This window comes from Gymnoscopelus braueri (genome assembly GCF_963280865.1).
Source record: "Gymnoscopelus braueri genome assembly, chromosome: 18".
In the NCBI taxonomy this organism is placed as follows: domain Eukaryota; kingdom Metazoa; phylum Chordata; class Actinopteri; order Myctophiformes; family Myctophidae; genus Gymnoscopelus; species Gymnoscopelus braueri.
Window position 1 is genome coordinate 19,595,511 of NC_137618.1, and position 18,740 is coordinate 19,614,250.

General features: G+C 44.0%; 1 protein-coding gene across 5 annotated transcripts in view; it reads right to left on the bottom strand.

Moving 5' to 3' along the window:
* Window positions 1-296: 296 nt before the first annotated feature.
* Window positions 297-18,740, bottom strand: part of nrp2b (neuropilin 2b) — a 140,823-nt gene continuing 122,379 nt past the window's right edge. For 2 of the 5 annotated variants that reach the window (XM_080412821.1, XM_080412820.1), the window contains 2 exons: window positions 5,724-5,786; window positions 297-3,554 (listed from right to left, as the gene is read on the bottom strand). In XM_080412821.1, the coding sequence (XP_080268947.1) occupies window positions 3,226-3,554; window positions 5,724-5,786 (392 nt within the window). In that variant the 3' untranslated portion in view covers window positions 297-3,225. Of the gene's footprint in view, window positions 3,555-5,723; window positions 5,787-12,408; window positions 13,637-18,740 lie in introns of those variants that run through there. The other 3 variants (XM_080412823.1, XM_080412822.1, XM_080412819.1) reach the window with 2 other exon arrangements.

Consider the following 18,740-nt stretch of genomic DNA (forward strand, 5'->3'; position numbering starts at 1 on the left):
TAGTTGCACGCTGGTGTTGCATGCCGTAAATAGCAGATGTACAAGCTCACAATGCGTCACGCGTTGTGAGCTTGTACATCTGCTATTTACTGGCACGACACCAGAAAGCAACTAAGTATAAATCAGGCTTAAGCCCCAGCAGAGAGAGAGGCAGAGAGAGAGAGAGAGAGAGAGAGAGAGAGAGAGAGGAGAGAAGAGAGAGAGAGAGAGAGAGAGAGAGAGGAGAGAGAGAGAGAGAGAGAGAGAGAGATGAGAGAGAGAGAGAGAGAGAGAGAGAGAGAGAGAGAGAGGAGAGAGAGAGAGAGAGAGAGAGAGAGAGAGAGAGAGGCTCCAAGGCACTTGTAAAACAGTCTGACACAGTCCAGTGGAAACACAGTACAATGGACAGAATACTTTCTATACTTCCCTCTTCTTTTCCCTGCCGCAACTCCCTCCCTCCGTCTCAGCAGCATCTTTCAACACTTTTTTAATAATCGCCCCTTTTCTGTCTCGAATTAACCAGGATAGGTCCTGCTGGCTATATCTTAACTTATCACGCCCTTGGATGGAGATGGAGGGAAGGAGAGAAGGAGAAGGGGGGCAGAGACAGATGGAAAGAAAGAAGGAAAAGTGTTTTTGTGTGTGAGGGAAGAGTGTATTCGTGTGCGTCGTCTGTGTGTGTGTGTGTGTGTGTGAGGAGAGAAGAGAGACGGAGAGAATTGGGTTAAAAGCGGTGGTTCTCGACCTTTTCTGGATCAGGGCCCACATGAAAATCTTTTAAAAATCGTTTGCGGGCCCATCCATCTGACCACTAATGTCTGCTTGTTTCTCTCTGTCTGTCTCTCACTCTCTCTCTTCTCTCTGTCTCTCGCTAACACGATGTCTTTTATCGTCCCAATCTGTCATTTTGGGTGAATTCGCGTGTCTGTCGTTCTGGGTATCTCCCTGTGTCTGTAATGGTCTCAGTCAGTTGAAGGTCTCATTGTCTGTTCACCTGTGTGTGTGTGTGTGTGTGTGTCTCTCTCTCTGTCTCTGTCTACATATTTCCCCGTCTTTCCCTCTCTCTGTCTGTCTATCTGTCTGTCTGTCTGTCTGTCTGTCTGTCTGTCTGTCTGTGTCAGTGTTTATCAGTCTCTCCGGCAGCAATGGCCCTCCTCAATGGCTCTCCTCCGATAAACAGCGTATACTGTAGTTAGCTTAAGGCTCAATTGTGTGTCCAAGAAGGTCGACGGTTTGAATCCCACCCTCCACGCTCCACTCATATAGTCCCTTGGCCCTTTCTCTTCCTCTGGGCGTTCTTAATCGGGGGGGGGGGGGGGCTGTTAAGAGACGTAGAGAAAAGAGAGAGGTTGGGGGGGGGGCGAGAGGGAGGGGGGGTGCCTCGCTCTGTTTCTCTCGGTCCTTCGCCCCCCCCCCCCCCCTTTTTTCACGAAATGTGTGCACACCCCGGCGTACGTACACAGCTCTTTGGCAATCCATAGGTTGCGATTAAACAATCAATCACCAACTTTCACACAGTGTCCGACCATGTGTTGTATAGAGGGATCATACAGTCAAAAGAAAATAACAAAACAAAACAATAGATATAATATACCAAAGACAAACTCTAGAATAGTGTATCTAAAGCACGACTCCATAACAGCATGTTAGATTTAGATAAACCTCTGATTCCTAGGTCTTTCTTCTCTCCATTCTTCAGCGATCTTCCACTCTTCTGATAAAAGTCCGGAACGCAAAAGAAATCAAACAAAAATTGCCTAAAAGTAGGAGAACTGAAGAAACCGTTAAGACCCTGGAGTCCAACACAATGGTAAACAAAGTCTAAAAAATGGCACAGGAGTTCTAACAGGGCGATAACAAACTGAAGCTTGTACATCGACCAGTTTTATGTTTAGTTTTTTTTTCTCCCATCCCCCAAGAAACACAAGTCTAAAACAGAACAAAAACAGTCACCATCACTCTTCTATATGCCACTGGTTTCACAAAGCGCAGACCAAGGGCAGACGACGGAGCGAGCGAGCAATTATGCCACAACGGCAAGCTAATTGACATTCTAAGGAACTCCTGGCTTTTAAAACTTACAGAACTTATATAATCTAAAACATTGAAAAAATTCAAACGGAAATAAAATGTCCTCCTTCTTTTGTCGCCTCCTACTTTTGTCTTTACAAATCTAGATTTTTGTTTGAGTTGTGGTCGTTTGTTTCGTATATATACTTTTGTTTCTTTTTCTGGGGGTGGGGGGGGGGGGGTGTTAGGCATTCGCTTGATATGTGTTGATTTCAGTCAAAAGTGCCCACATAAAACGGTCCACTGGATGCAGTGCTCTAGTCTTCTGGTTCTTGTCTGGGTCAGAACCTTTCATTTCCCCACGTTCCCCTCCATATCGGCCCATTGTTTAGTTGTATAGTCGATAAAGACAAATCTGTGAATGTTCAGCCTTCATAAAGATTCCTTCATATGTCCTTCAGTCACCTTACATTCCAACCCTTTACCCTTAGACGGTGTCATTTGTAGTACAAATGTCCCGATTGTCATGGGTATTGTAGTCCATTTCTGTCTCTGTGTCCTTATTCCAGTGGCCGGCGTGGGGGTAATATCATTCGTTTATTCATTCCTTCATTCATTCACAGGCTTTTCTTGTCATCTTTTTCTTGTTTTATTCATTCATATTTTATTTTAGAATCGAGCAGGCTCTCTCCCGCAGGCTAGAGGAGATATGTTGGGTGAGGGGGTAGATTGTTGGGGGGGGGGGGGGGGGCAAACGGGTCCCCCAATTTTTAGGCCTCATGACAAGTAAAAGGAGGATTGAGGTCACAAATCCCCACTGGCACAGGAGCAGGTAGGGGAAAAACCGGGCTTGAACGTTTCCCCTTTTGGACATCAGCGTGCCAGGGAGTGGCGAGGGACAAGACGGCAGGTGGGGGTCACCCCTCCCTTTAGACGGTTTTGCAGGGGGACCAGGTAGGGTCTGGGCTGGGGGGCAACAGAAGTTACTGATAGTTACAGCTTCTTTTTCTTTCTATGTCAACATCGAGAAACAAAGCGTCACTTTTGTCGCGGGAGCACAGCGCAAGTCTTTCCCATGACGGCTCTCTCCGAGGAGTAAGCGAAGGCTTCGAAGGGGAGGTCGAGGAAAGAGGAGAAACACAGTACAGGAGGTTGGCGGTGTGTGGGGGGGGGGGGCGGACGGACTGACGGACTCCTCCTCCTCCTTCCCTCCTCTTCCTCACTGCTCCTTCCTCCTCACGCCTCCGAGCAGCATCTCTGCTGGTTGATCTTGACCTTGTGCTTGATGCCGTCGTACAGCTCAAAGTTGTAGTTCTCCAGCGTGGTGGAGGAGCGCGAGGAGAGCCCGCTGTAGGAGCAGGTGCAGTAGAGGAGCAGGCCGGCGCACACGGCGCCCAGCAGCACGCCCAGCGAGCTCATGACGATGATGGTGAGCAGGATGGGGTCCAGGGAGTACAGCCAGGCGTTGTCCTTGTCCTTCTCCGACACCAGCGTGACGGAGGGCGCGTCCAGCTCCGAGGAGGACGGGGTGGAGGAGGACGAGGGCCAGCCGGGGAAGAGGTACCCTGTGGGTAGAAGAGGCAGGAGGAGAGTCAGAATGCTTTTAACCCATTAAGATCTGAGGCTGATTCTACAAATGTCTTCTAACAGTTTTCTGAAAAACCTATGTTCCTATATCAGTGGTGCTCAAACCAAGGACCCCCAACATTATATGTATTTGGCCGCGGACGCCCATCTCAAAATATTTTGTTACAGATTATTCAAAGATTTGCACAAATGTTCACGATTTTTCGAAAATAGCACAAGCTCATAGCGCGGCACTCGGTGCCACACTATGAGCTTGTACAGTATGTCTGCTATTTTTGAATAGCCAAAGTATAAAATTAGGGTTTACAGATGTGTGTTACACAGATGTGTTCCCGGTTTTAATGGGTTAAACACACATAGGGATTCTAAAGGTTGTTTTCATAATCAATTAATGTAATGGTCATCACATCAAGTTATCTGAACCCAAGGGGACATCTTGAAATTGCTTTACCCAGCAGTCAGAAACAGTTTTTTTTCATTTGATAATATGGAACAAAGACAAGCATTTGTATTTTGGTGAAGCTGTAAATACCACACATTTGTACATGATACTGCACATCACTAAAGGGGTTACTAAAGTGAAATTGTATTTGTTTTACTCCTACTTTAGTTAAGTGTTGTGTATTCAAGGCCTTGAATTTAGTAATTCGCCAGCATCAGTAGTTGAAATAGAAATGTGCAAGTTAACATTTTCTCCCTCATTTACACACAGCAAAGGGGCAGACATATTGGAGGAGAGCCATTAATATAATAGCCATTAAAAAAAAACTTGCAAGAGTCAGACCCATTTTACTGACTTAGGAATTAGTTACTTGAAGTGTGTGCCCGGGTAATTGTGTGTGTGTGTGTGTGTGTGTGTGTGTGTGTGTGTGTGTGTGTGTGTGTGTGTGTGTGTGTGTGTGTGTGTGTGTGTGTGTGTGTGTGTGTGTGTGTGTGTGTGTGTGTGTGTGTGTGTCTATTTGGCATCTAGAAGCAATGATTCTAATCCACTTAATGAATGTAGACACATGAACAAGCCAATCTGCAATTAAGTGCAGCTTTTAGAGTGGTTTATGGAAGAGTACACACACTCTCACAGACACACTCTCACTCTCTCACACACACACACACACACACACACACACACACACACACACACACACACACACACACACACACACACACACACACACACACACACACACACACACACACACACACACACACACACACACACACACACACACAATAGCAGTAAACAGACTTGTTTTGCGAGGCAAGGAGTGGCAGCATGCTTCATGTATCTGTCAAGAGGATGCTGGGAGGAACAAGGGAATGCACACGTGCGCACAGCCACACACACACACACACACACACACACACACACACACACACACACACACACACACACACACACACACACACACACACACACACACACACGTGAAGCAAACAATGATTGTTACAGACAGATGTTATTTCTAGATGCCCAGGAGGAAGCTGTGTGTCTGTGTGTCTGTCTGTCTGTCTGTCTGTCTCACCCTATATCACAGGAGAACATGAAAGAGGTGGGGGTGACACACACACACACACACACACACGCACACGCACACACACACACACACACACACACACACACACACACACACACACACACACACACACACACACATCTATCACTGTTGCCACCGGCTTATTTCTGGTGGAATACAGCTAAAACATGGACTGTCATGGACAGATCTACAAGCTCACAACATGTTGAATCGCGATGCGTTGTGAGCTTGTACAGTAGATCTGCTATTGTCCATAATCTTTCAAAGAAAAAAAATACAATCTCTATCATTGGTTCTCAAAGTGGGGTCCGGGGACCCCCAGGGACTTGTACGTCTGCTATTTTTGAAAATATCGAAAATGTTTGAATAATGTTTTAAAACAAATCTTCTCTGCTGGGGGTCCCTGGCACAAAACCTTTTCAGATGGGGGTTCGCGGGCAAATATTTATCAACTTCACAAAAAGGTTTGAGAACCACGGATCTATATCAACTGTAAATATTGTGATATTTGATTTTGCCCGTATCGCCTATAGCCCTCGAGACGACAAGAGTAGAGAGGAGAGGATGAGGCCAGGAGCAGGAATAGTGGATGAATGCAGAAAACCATAGGCTCACCTCCATTGATATGCGGCCTATGGTTGAAAACAGCATCTTTTCCAAAGTCAATAGGCCTGGCATCTACAGAGCAGACAGAAAAGACAAACAGCATTCAATCCACAAGAGCCACTCCAGACCGACATATAAAAGTCAACATCAAACAGAGATTACACCACTCCAAAACCCTCATGTCCTCCACAGACAAAAAGCCCTTTTCCACATGCTGATGTAAATCCAGCCGCACAGATACAGTGGATAGTGTAAAACCCCTGTATAAAAAGATGGAACGATCTTCTGTGAACTTTACAAAAGAATCTCCCAAAACATTACTATTCTGTGTTGAGTCTATCAAGGGAAAAAAAAGGCATCCAGCATCTCTAAATGTTTTATCAAGACTGCTTTGATACATACATCTTTCATATGTATGAAAGATGTATGAGTCCACACAGTTTTATTGTGTATCCTCACTTTCTTTTCTTTTTTGCTTGGAAATGAAAACGGAGAGACCAACAGAGAAAGAAGGGGAAGAAAGAGAGAGTGGAACATAGTTTTCTAGAAAAAGACGCACAAGACCGTTTGATAGAAAAATATCACTTTTATTACCTTCACATTCCGCACAATATATTTCATTTTTAATTCCACGACCATGAAATTCAACAAGCTAAAATACCGCTTTAATATCTTTGAGGCAGGCCGAGGTGCAAGGCTTGGCGGGGTTCCAGAGCTCAATTCTGCTTCAATTCGGTTTTGTTCAAGGAAATTGGTATTACAATTCTCGGATATAGTATATAAAAAAGGCGCAATAACTGCATGGCTGATAATGGATTATTGCCAGGGCAAAGGAACTAAAAAGATATGAAGTGGAAATGTAATAGATAGATCACAAAGATAAAACCGTGAAATGTAGTAATCCAACAGAAAAGACACATGGGCCTAATTATGTAAATAAGGTTAGGTCAAATTTAATTGAGAGACTTTGTTAATAAATTAATTCGTTTTTTTCCCTACAATGTGTCTTTGCAATCAATACACATTGAAAAGACTGTATTTGTAAATGTGAACTGAGGTGAAACAAAAAGACAATTTACCTTGAATTCAAAACGTGACAGAATCACACCTTTAAAGGTCTCAATTGATCCAAAATTGACCTCTAACCCCACACAGAGTATAAACACCAGGGCTAGGGCTCACCTCACTTTCAATTCAACGGATAAAAACACAAAACGCCAATAACTACAGCATTCATTCCTTTCTGACGTTTGCTTATTGAATGTGCATCACCAATAACGTTTAACACGTCCAAAAACCGTCAGTCCATTCATTTGAACTCAACTGGACTGAATTGAAAGCGAATGAAACCCAGCCCTGATAAACAAGAAGTCAAAGAGACAATCACAGTCAAGGCCTTACATTCACAGAGGCAGGAGAAAAAGTGCACAGTAAATAGAACAGTGGTGTGGTTGAGGCCACTGATGGATTTTTTTTTTTAACCAGCTCACCATCCACACAGGCTGGTATTTTTAAGTTGGAGCGACTCCAAAGCTATCCTTACTTTACAAGAACTCAGGGCTAATAAAGGTTTTATCCCTGGTTGATACAATCATCTGGTTCTGCTGCATCAACCACATAGATGTTGAGAGAAGTTACTACCTGACTTCTGAGGAGGAGCTACTCCATTGCAAAGATATCAAAAAAACTAAACAAAAGAAACAAGAACATCAACATCAACATCGCATTGAAATCATGTTCATCACTCAAATGTGAAAAGCATTTGGATTCCCCCCCTCAAACTCAAAAGGCTCGGTTTTACTTCATTCTTCAAATTTACATTTTGAGGCTACAAACATTGGGTTTGGGGGACGAAACATAAGAATTTGAAACAAAGAGAAACATGGGTTTTCAGGACAGGTCCAACCACATGTAACTATGTGAAACCAGAATGACGTTTGAAAGCACATGAGCCCTCAATACAATGAGCTCTTAACATAATTCCTAGGGAAAATGTTTTTTCTTTTTGCCTGTTTGAGGACATTTTCTTGAGGAAACTCAAGTGTAGCCTGCAGGTAAAGAGCACATCTCCAAATAATGTTTCAATCCTTCAGCATAGCACACATCTGGCCCACGATCAGTGGACATATGTCAGAACTAATCTGTCTCCAGTGTGGGGCTCTGTGGTGTGAGGAGCTGGTACAACTTTCATTCTTTTGATATGAGATCTCTGTTGAGATGTACTCCCTAATCTAAGAGGCTTAATCCATGCCAGTGAAACAGTCTAATCTGTCAGTCTTCAGGGTTTCTCAACAGCCCTGAGAGCCTTCAGCAGTGGTGGAAAGTAACTAAGTACATTTACTCAAGTACTGTACTTGATTCTCATTATCTATACTTTTACTCCACTACATCTCAGATTCAAATTTTGACTCCACAACAATTATTTGAAAACTTGAGCTACTAGTTACTTTGCATAATTGAATTATTAACCCATTAAGTCCTGGAACGCATCTGTGTCACTTTAGATTTCTTTGGCTATTCAAAAATAGCAGATATACAAGCTCATAGCGCGGCACAGAGTGCCGCGCTATGAGCTTGTAGATCTGCTATTTTTGAAAAATCGTGATTATTTTTTTCAAGATTAAAAAAAAAGAGTTAGGATTTAGAAAACATTTTTAAGAATCGCCTCAGGTCTTAATGGGTTAATATAAAAGCCCTATTATGTACTTAAACTATTCAAAAATAGTCGATTGGCTATTTTTGAAGAGGTTTGACAGATACTGAAATATCTCTTGATACAGGTCAAGCCTTTTACCTGTAACAGAGTATTCCTATATTGTGGCATTGCTACTTTTACTTAATATTTCCAAGTAACTTCTTCCACCGCTGCAAGTCCTCATGGTGAACTTGAATGGCTGTCATTACCAACCAAACATGAAATCACCAGCAGAAGGATGATAAAAGACACAGGGTAAAGAAAAGAGAAGTGGACAGACTGTCTGGAGGACAGTTGAACACGTTCTAATGATCCTGCCTTACAGCCCCATGGATAGAATCATGTATATAAAAAAAAGACTTCCCACAACCCCCCAAGTCTCATTTTATCTCTTCTATCCAATTAGTGCAGAATGGAAGAATGGAAAAGGGGTCTTTTTTTCTGCTTTATTCAGGCACAGCCATGGACGGCTCTTTGGGTGTACACTGGCTCATTCCAGTGGGGGCCCGAGGACCCCTTTGAGTGCTTTCACTCGTTAATATTTTCTCCATGAAGTGGAGCAGAGGAGGAGGAGAGGGAGAGAGAGAGAGAGAAGAAAATAAGAGGGCTAGAGGGATATAAATGCTTACTGCAGGTTTTTATAAATGCAATGGGCTCCATTAACTAATTAGAAATATTAAAGGGTTTCAAAGTAATCTGTGATGGAGAAGGGAAAGAGAACCAGCAAGAGGGGGGGGGGGTTGATTTAAAAGCACCACATGACGAGACGCCAAACCATTTTCCAAATCTTGCAAAAAGTTTGACAGAGACAGAGAGAGAGGGAGAGAGAGAGACAAACCTGCATGTGTAGCAGTATATAAATACAATCATATATCATTCTTGGATTTGAGTTAAAGACCTACATTGATTAGGGTGAGGCACGGGGCTGCTAGAATGACTCATATAATCTGTAAATCATACACAAGCTCAGCCTATTGCAGGCGGATGCCTGGGAACGCAGAAAATGGGTATGCAAGCACAAAATAGCCACAAATGTAACCGTTGACTAAAGCAAAAAAACACAACTTTATGGAACGCAACAGTAATGCAAAGTCAGGGATACCGTAATTGAAAAGTACTATAAATATTGTCCAGCGTATAAAAAACTAAGGGATATCTAAGAGTTATGTGGAAATGAATGACACCTTACATGATTTAACTGATTCTATAAGCTTAATGGAATCCTGGATGCCCAGCTACCACATGGAGGCTAATGCTGGTCAAGATGTATGTCTCTGTGTGTCTCTGTGTGTGTGTGTGTGTGTGTGTGTGTGTGTGTGTGTGTGTGTGTGTGTGTGTGTGTGTGGTGTGTGTGCATGTGTGTGCGTGTGTGTGTCTGTTCTGCCAAAATATGTCTTTCATCTGCTTTTGTGTTAGAAAAAAAAACCTCACCTTCAGTCCAGACCCTCAACCTGCCTGCCTGTTAGCCTTCCTCTACCAGAAAAAAACTAAATCTATCTTTAGCAAAAGAAGAGGAGTGCTTTTTTCCCTCTTCCTTCTTTTCTTTTCCTTTCATCTCCCTCCATCTCTGGTGCACTCTTTGGAGGGAAAGGGAGCCTAGCTTAATGGACCCTGCTCCACAGAGAAAGAGATTTTACTCTCTCTTTCTCTCTCTCTCTGCCATGTTTTTGGGAGGATTTGTGATGGAAAGGAAGAACAGAGAAGCACTGCTTTGATGGGACAGCTTTTGCAGAGAGCCTGCAAAGGACTGCTCACTCCATTACTACAATATGAACACCTTCTATCTGTACGTATGCACACTGTATAAACAGTATATATACATAGTTGTGCCATTTCACTGATGCAAAATGGTGTCAGACTTGAATATCATTGATTGTAACATTATCTTTCAGCATGAATAACTAAAAACATTCCTTGCCAAGCTACAGGCGATGGATACGATATGGTAACAACTCAAACAACAAGGTTAATCACAAAGCAACAGGTGGTGGATAGCAGGTTGATGCACCGTTAAACTGCTGGACATTTTGAAGAGAGCTTCTCTTGCACAATGACGTTAACAAATACCATTCATGACAACTGATGAGCGATGGACAGCAAAGGATCGCCAAACAATCACGGTCGCCGCGAAAACGAGAATTAGAGACAGATAACGACCGACTTCATCAACACTGTGTCAGGAAAATGACGTTCAAAACACTATGTTCAAACACATTAACATTAGTGATTTGTGAGCAGGACGGGGGACGGGGACGGGGGACGGGCTGATGGGGGTTGGGTTTCCTTCATCATTGAGACTGCAATAAAAACAACAATCATGTCTGTGCCACATGGGGGGGGGGGGGGGGTTAAGTATTTAAATACATGATACATTTGACCGCTGGTTCCATTCCTTCCCAGTCAGACGTGTAACAGGACATACAATGTTTACTTTATACCGTAACAGACAAACAGGCATCCAATACATCCAGGCAACAAACAAACATAGAGGAGCGTAATATTTGACACACGTGTGGAGAAACGGCCTCGTTCTCAAACGTAGGAGGTAGAGGCTTTAAAACCAGAGAAAGAGGCTGTTTAACCACTTAAGCATCCGTATTGCGGGGAACGTTTTAGCTGAAAATAGCAGATCGACGATAAGCTACCAATCCAGCTAAAGCTTTCCCCACAATAACAGAAAAAAAGAAAAGACACTAGTATAGAGCCCTGTGGAACTCCGCTCAACCATAGTGGGGTTTTAAGTGGTTAGACACTTGGTCAGCCCACGTCTGAAAAATGCAGCGAAACGGCAGACCCGGTAGTAAGTAAAGTGGCTGTAAGTGCGTGCTTGTGCACATGCATGTGTATGTGTTAACGTGTGATTGCATATCTGTGAATATGTACGCGTGTGTGTGTGTGTGTGTGTGTGTTTGCATACAGTAGGTGTCAGTTACCCCATACCTGTGTGCATGCTTGTGTGTGGGTCGGCATGTGAGTTTGAGTTGTTGTGTTGTCGGTGGGTGTACTGTAGTGTAGTGTGATGTGTAACTAGAGCCCAAACCATGTATCAGCCATTATTTTACTTTTTGGACGGCATCGGTATAGCGGCAATTATGCAGCGGATGTGTCTCGATTTTTAACCACAGCATCGCTATGTTGGACAAGCTCACGACACGTCACATTGCAACATCAACATTGTGACAATTGTTTACATTTTTTATGTAAGTGGTTGAATAAAAAGTTATTTGTTTGTATTTGTATACATTTTTAGCATCTAAGCTAAAGTCTAATTCTAAATAGCTAAGCTAAGTCAAATAAAAAAATCTAAGTTTTTCCAAATTGATCAGCACAATGTTGCGCTTTTTGACCAAAGAAATATCAGTCAAAACGTCTCTAATCTATGGTTCGGGTCTCTCTAAAATCGGGATCGGTATCGAACCCAATAATCTGGCATCAGTCGGGCTCTAGTGTGTGTGTGTGTGTGTGTGAGTGTGAGTGTGAGTGTGAGTGTGAGTGTGTGTGTGTGTGTGTGTGTGTGTGTGTTGGAGAGCTGTAAACCAGGCTCAGCCTGTCTTCCTCCCGTGTAAAAACCAGAGCAGAGCGACAGCACAACACTGATTCTTTATTTTCCTCACCAAAGCCCAGACACAGACTCATGGTCTGTAGCAGTGTGTCTGTCACGGCTGGTTGGGCCTCACTGATTCTCACACTGTGTTCTCACACTCTGTGCAAGTGCAGTGTGCTCTCTCTCATCAGTCAGTCTATCTCTTCCCATGTCTACCTCAATTTATCGGACGTGCACGGACGGACACACACACACACACACACACACACACACACACACGCACACAAACACTGAGGTTTTTTTTTAAAGTCGCAAACACTCCGTCCTCTTGATGTCACGCGTGGACATGCACAAAGCACACGTGAACACACAAACTGTTTTCGTTCAATCACACAGGCACACTGTGCCTCTCTGGATACACACATATTACACACACATGCACTCTCATTCTCTCTCTCTCACTCTCTCTCTCTGTGTCTGTCTGTAATAGCCCTCCCTCCTTCTCCTTTAGAGCCTTTCTATAAATCCTTCCTCTATCAGAGTATTTGGAGGCAGACAGTGTCCGAGCTGCAGAGGCGAGTCGGACAGGCATATCCTGCCCTGATATTTATAGAAGAGCGTACCATAAACCACATCGCTTCACAGGTACTATATCTTCTCACAACCTGTAAGTCTGAACTAGTCTGCACCCATACTGCATGTACAATTACAGAATGTCTTGTCCTTAAGGCTGGCTGGCTGGGGGGTCAGTCTCTTTTGTCCGTATGTCTAATGACAGTCTGTCTTTGTGCCCGTGCGCTGCAGCCAATCAGACAGCTAGTGAATCGATCACAGACAGTCAATCAGTCTTTCACCGGGCCAGTCAATCGGCCTCTCTCCCCACAGCAAGGGATATCAATAAAAGCTCATGTCGTTCGTTAAGCTCCTTCGTCGACACCAGGAAGATGTAGTTCTCTCATCTTTGGGCTGGATTCTACCCAGCTATAGGAACAGCCTGGATCGAGTAATGTTGCATCCCAAACGTAGATCAGATTAGCCGTTATGCACTGGGATGTGTATAGTTCTGCGCCAACCATCTGTCAATTCCCACTGATGGGAAACACCAGTGAAGTTACCCTCTATAATAGTTCATTCATTCGTTTTAGGGGGTGGGGGGGGGGGGGGGGGGGGGGGGGCGGTGAGGGGGTGGGGGCTGTAGTTTCCACATCCCCCTCCAGTGATTTCTTCCAACAAAGCTTCCCAATAAGTTGCACGATTTAAAACGTAGTCCATTGGTTGTGGGTTTTTTGTCTCAACATTGGGCCGCGTAGTTGTCATCCAGCCTGATGGTGAGCATGGGGTCGACACCCGGCCCCACCAGCCCTCCGCCGCCACCTGGGTACAGGTGGTTCTGGTTGGGGCTGTGGATGAGGTTCTGGCAAAGGTTTTGGTTCTGGTAGTAGTTTGGGTGACCGGGCTGACTGGGCTGCTGGCTGCCGTTGTGGTACACCACCGACTGGTGGTGGCTAGTGGAGGTCTTCTTGGTGGCCAGGTAGTAGCGGTGGCAGCACAGTATCGCCACCAGAGTCACGGTGGCCAGCAGCAAGAGGGCGCCGCCTCCCACCAACACATAGTACCAGTAGGCAGGGATGTGCTGAACGGCCACTGTGTCTACTGTGGGCTCCACCCCAGACACGGCGCGCCCTGGAGGGTAGGAGGACACATTACAGGTCGGCTTGGCGGAAAGTAGGGAGGCAGGCAGGCAGAGGAAAAGTTGCATAGGTCCTGGGGCAGTGAGCTAAAGTTATCTGTCCCTTTGTCTGCGAGTTAACGTAGCTATAAGGAATAAAGCAGCCATGGTCTCCTGCTAAGCCGTCAGAACTCAGGTTAGGGTTATTTGGTGACATTAGACTAACCTGAACCTTAACTCCGTAGCCAAAATAACTACTGTATGCAAACCTCAACCAGAACTGTAATTAACCATCACCAAAAGAACTGTGCTATATCCTTAACCAAAAAGAACCATGCCTGACGTTAACCAAAAGAACCATACCTAGACTTAACTGTAAACAAAAGAACTATGCCTAACCTCAACCAATAGAACCAGGCTCTATAACCTTAACCAATAGCCCTAACAATAACCAAAATAACGGTGCTTAACCATAACCAAATAATAGTGAAGGTCTTATTATTACTGGCAGGTTGAGTCAACTCGACAGGTACATATTTTGGACAAACACTGAATTCTGACGGATTTGTCGTGAGACCAGGTTTGCAGCTCAATTACAGACCTTTTTTCTCTTTGTCTTAATCCATACTGAATACTGATCATCGCAATGACCACAATGACAAAGATCAAGGTTAGCTCACTGTCCCAATACCTACACAAGTGTATAATAAATATTTACGTGTCTTATTATATCTGCAATTTCTCAGAAAAGGCTTTCATTGGTGATTCATGTTCTTTTACTGATTGTACATTTTTGATTCTTGATGCAAACAGCACAGGCATTAGCTGCACATTGACAGGCAGAGGCTCATGCCATGCTGGCCCTTGGGATTCGATTGGTCGATGCAAAGCCTTGATTATGCAGTGATTGGCTGTCTTCGATTGAGCCGGGTGGGGGCGGGAGGGAGGGGGGTGTTAAGTGGTTGTAGCTTTTTGTAAGAAGCAGCTGGTTTTGATCGTGGCCAGATCAGACTGAATGACACACATGACAGGACCGAACAGAGAGAAAGAGGGTGAAAAAAAGAGGGACATCAGGGGAGAGAGACGAGACAAAGGAAGGAGGAGGAAGCAGAAATAAAAGGAATGAGTAATAGGGTAGTAAAAGAGTGAAAGGGTAGAGAGAGAGAGAGGGAGAGAGAGAGAGAGAGAGAGAGCGCTAATCCGGCCATGATATCTTTAATCCTGCATTAAAGGGTCCTGTCTGAAACTTCAATACTTAGTTAACCCTCTGTGAAAAGAGAGGTAGCAGACAGAAAGAGAGAGAGAGAGGGGGGCAGACAGAACGAAAGGAAGATGTAGTACTGAGAAAGAAGGAAACAAAAAAGAAAGATTCAAACAAGGAAGAGAGGGAAAGAGAGAACATGCTTGAGAAAGAGAGCAGAGAGAGAGAGAGAGAGAGAGAGAGAGAGAGAGACAAAAGCGAGATACTGGAGACACTTGAGACAGAAAATGTGAAGGCGGAGAGAAGTGGAGAAAATGAAGCATATTAAAAAGAGGCAGACAGAACACCGAACCTCAAGGAAGCCAACTGGCTTCTTTTTAAAGTTCAGACGTACTCTTTAAGGGTTTAAGCCGGGCTTTGATTGTAAAGCTGCGCTCTAAGCAGCCAAGCACAGAGAGCCTTCCCACAAGTGGATTAAGACAGAGATGATTTCCACGGCTGCAAATTGACCCCTGCCTCGCTGTTTTAGATCTGAGCGAAAGAGGGAGAGAAACTCAGTGGGGGAGGGAGAAAGTTCCACAAGAGTGAATTCTCTAAGGTGAACTGAAAGAGGGAAAAAAATGGTCGCTTTTAAAGGTGATTAAAGGCAAGTAGGCAACTGGTAATCTTTTTTTTTTTTCTTAATTAACGCAACTTTCCTCCTCTGAGCAGAGCACGTCCCTCTTGTTGATAAGAGATATTTGAAATCTGTGAGGCTGGCAAGGATTTAAAGAAAAAGGTGAAATAAGATACTTTAAAGGCAGGATTTGCCAGAAGTGGAGTTCTACAAGTGAATTCTCTGGGTGGTCAACTTGGGCTGTGTGTGCGTGTGCGTGTGTGTGTGTGTGTGTGTGTGTGTGTGTGTGTGTGTGTGTGTGTGTGTGTGTGTGTGTGTGTGTGTGTGTGTGTGTGCACGTGTGTGTGTGCACGTGTGTGTGTGCGCGTGCATTTGCATGTCTCCACTCTCCAGCATGCATGGTCGGTCGGACTGTCAGCCTTCTCTTGCCACAAGCCAAACACCTCCCTGATTGCCACGGATACCAAAGCCGCCAGCGTGCCACGGTCGATTAACCCACTCAGCAGACAAACTGACATTGTTCGCTCACTTGAAAAACAGCTTATCCAAACTCGAGTCCAACTTTAACCCATTAAGACCGGGAACGCTTCTGTGTCATTTTAAGATTTCTTTGGCTATTCAAAAAATAGCAGATATACAAGCTCATCTACGAGCTTGTATATCTGCTATTTTTGAAAAAACGTCAACATTTATTTTTTATATTTTCTTTCAAAAAACTGTTAAGGCGGTTACACACCGGCGAATGTGCGAATATACGCAAAATTCGGACTCGTTCCGAATAATTAAAAGACGCTTTTTTGCTTCGCTTTTCCGCTTTTTCGCGCCATGTACGCTTGCATTGACTTTATAAGGTTTTAAAAAAAAGCGTATTATTCGCACGAAAAAATCGCCCCGGTGTGTAAGGACCTTTAGGATTTAGAAAACATTTCTAGAATCGGCCTCAGGTCTTAATGGGTTAAAAGACATTTTGATATGTAGTTGCTTAGATTAGCTGAGCTCCACAACATATTTTGGTTTCGGAGTGTCAATTTCACACTTAAAATTAACACTCCGAATTTGACTGGGCCTAATGTGGTCACTGGTCACTGGTCAAAAGGTGAATTTATATTTGAGTGAATTCTGTCGTTGGGACATTTTCAGTCACTTCAGTACGGACAATTTCATAGATTCATGCCAGTCAGTCCATATGCTCATCCTTCCTACTTGAAATGATGGAACTGACCACAAGTGTGTTTCTATCATCATCCATCCTCACACACCTCACCACATCCTACTCACATTTCCCCTTTTCCTCTACCTTCCCTCTATATCAACTGAAAACACATCACATAGATGTTGGAAAAAACTACAGGACCATATTGTTCAGATCCTAAGCAGTCTATAATGTATATGCTATGACATGTGCCCTGTTTGTTATGCAGGGCACACATCTGGAAGTCTTCCTGGTAAAGAAATGGCAAACCACGTCCACCCACATAAACACAAATCCATTGGTACACAGCTAAAGGCTTCTTCAACCTTGTCTGACCCGATCTCCAAATACACATTTTTGAAGCCTTTATCCCAGCACTCTGCAGTGTCGGGAGCCATTTGCACAGACCTGTTGCAGGATCCGGGACCATAGTTTAGGAACCCTTCAGGCATTAGGCCAAACACTTGAGGTGGATTAGAAGTGGGCTTTGTTCAGCACTCGAGTTTTTTTTTTTGGTTTTTCGACTTTGTCATCCTGGGCAGTGGTATTTACGTTCTACTGAGTTGAATGGGGTGAACCAAACCATGAACTTCTCAAGTGTCTGTTGGCATTCAAAGAATGTTTTTGATCTGAACTTGATACGGGGAGAGCTGACTGGCTTGATCTCCGTTTAGAGGCTTGACTGAGCGCTCTCTAAAATCAGCACAACCTCAAAGTTCTCCATCCAAACACTGGAAACCATAGTGGCAAGTTGTACTGGAAGTTCCCACATAATATCCCACCACAGCATCACTGAAGTGAAGCAGATAAATACAAGAATAACTGGAACAGATCCATAAACAAATAAAAACCCTGGAAGTGCAATTCAGCTGTGAACCCTGTTTTTTATGTAAAAGAAACCCAAACAAAAGCATTTCTCATGATAATAGCCATGGGTAGGGAGTCCACTCTTGTCCACCCTTGTTCTGACTGGACCCAGTTAAAGTATGCCTGTGATTAGCCTGCTGGCCCCAACCCAGTTTCCAAACTACAGATCTAAAGTCTAAGTACCTTATGTCTGCGTTCAGTCTTCCATGTTTGAGAATCAAGCAGAAACTAAGAAAAATATGGGAAAAATAAGAGGTTGAAACCTGGACTATGACATCTCCACTTTTAATTGAAATGGAAGACTGGCAACTTACTGGACTGAATGGAAGAGAGGGAGGAAGAAGAGAGGAGAAGAAAGGGAGAGACGAGGGGCTAAAAGAGAGGAGACGTTGAAATGGGGAAAAACAAGGAGAGGAAAGGAGGGGAGAGGAGGTGAGATGAGAGGAGAAGGGTCAGAAAGAGGAGAAGAGATTTCTGCTCTAAACTTTTTAACTTCATTAGAAGGAGGGATGGATGGATGTAAATAAAATAATGGATAAAGACTGCCCCTCATGATCTGTCTGCACAATTACATTCCCACAACCCAAATAGTGTTGTACTCCTGCAGTGCCCCGGGATATTTACCATACAAACCAATAAAACGCTGCACAGCCATTACATTATTCATGTTGTAATCGACTGTGGGTGCCATGGGCGTGCAATCACAAAGGGTCACCCATCGACAAAATGACTCTGTGTCACATGCTATGCACCGGTGCACCTCCTACCAGTATCTAATGCACCGCTTCTCAAACATTTTAATGTCAAGGACCCCAAATATTGATTGCATATTGTATTTGGCCGCTGAACCCTGTGTGATAAGATTTTGTGTCGGGGGGCCCCATAAGGGAAGATTTGTGTTAAACCGTTTCAAAACTGTGTAAACAGTAAACTGTTCTTCATTTGTCTGGGGACGCCATGGAACCCTCTTCAACGACCCCTGGGGGTACCCAGAACCCCACTTTGAGAAACCCTGTTTTGTGATCATGGTTTTCTTTTGTGAAAGAAATGCACTATACTGTACCAACCAAAGAAATAAAGTATTTCTGTACAGCGACATAATGTATGCCAAACCTGAAAATAAAGGCTCAGAGAATCACGTTGGCCTCCATATATACTGCAGCCAAACCCCAGAACATTGTTGCTGTGCTGTCATAACTGTGGCTTTAGCATGCACTGTTGCTGCCGCGACAATTACTGTAA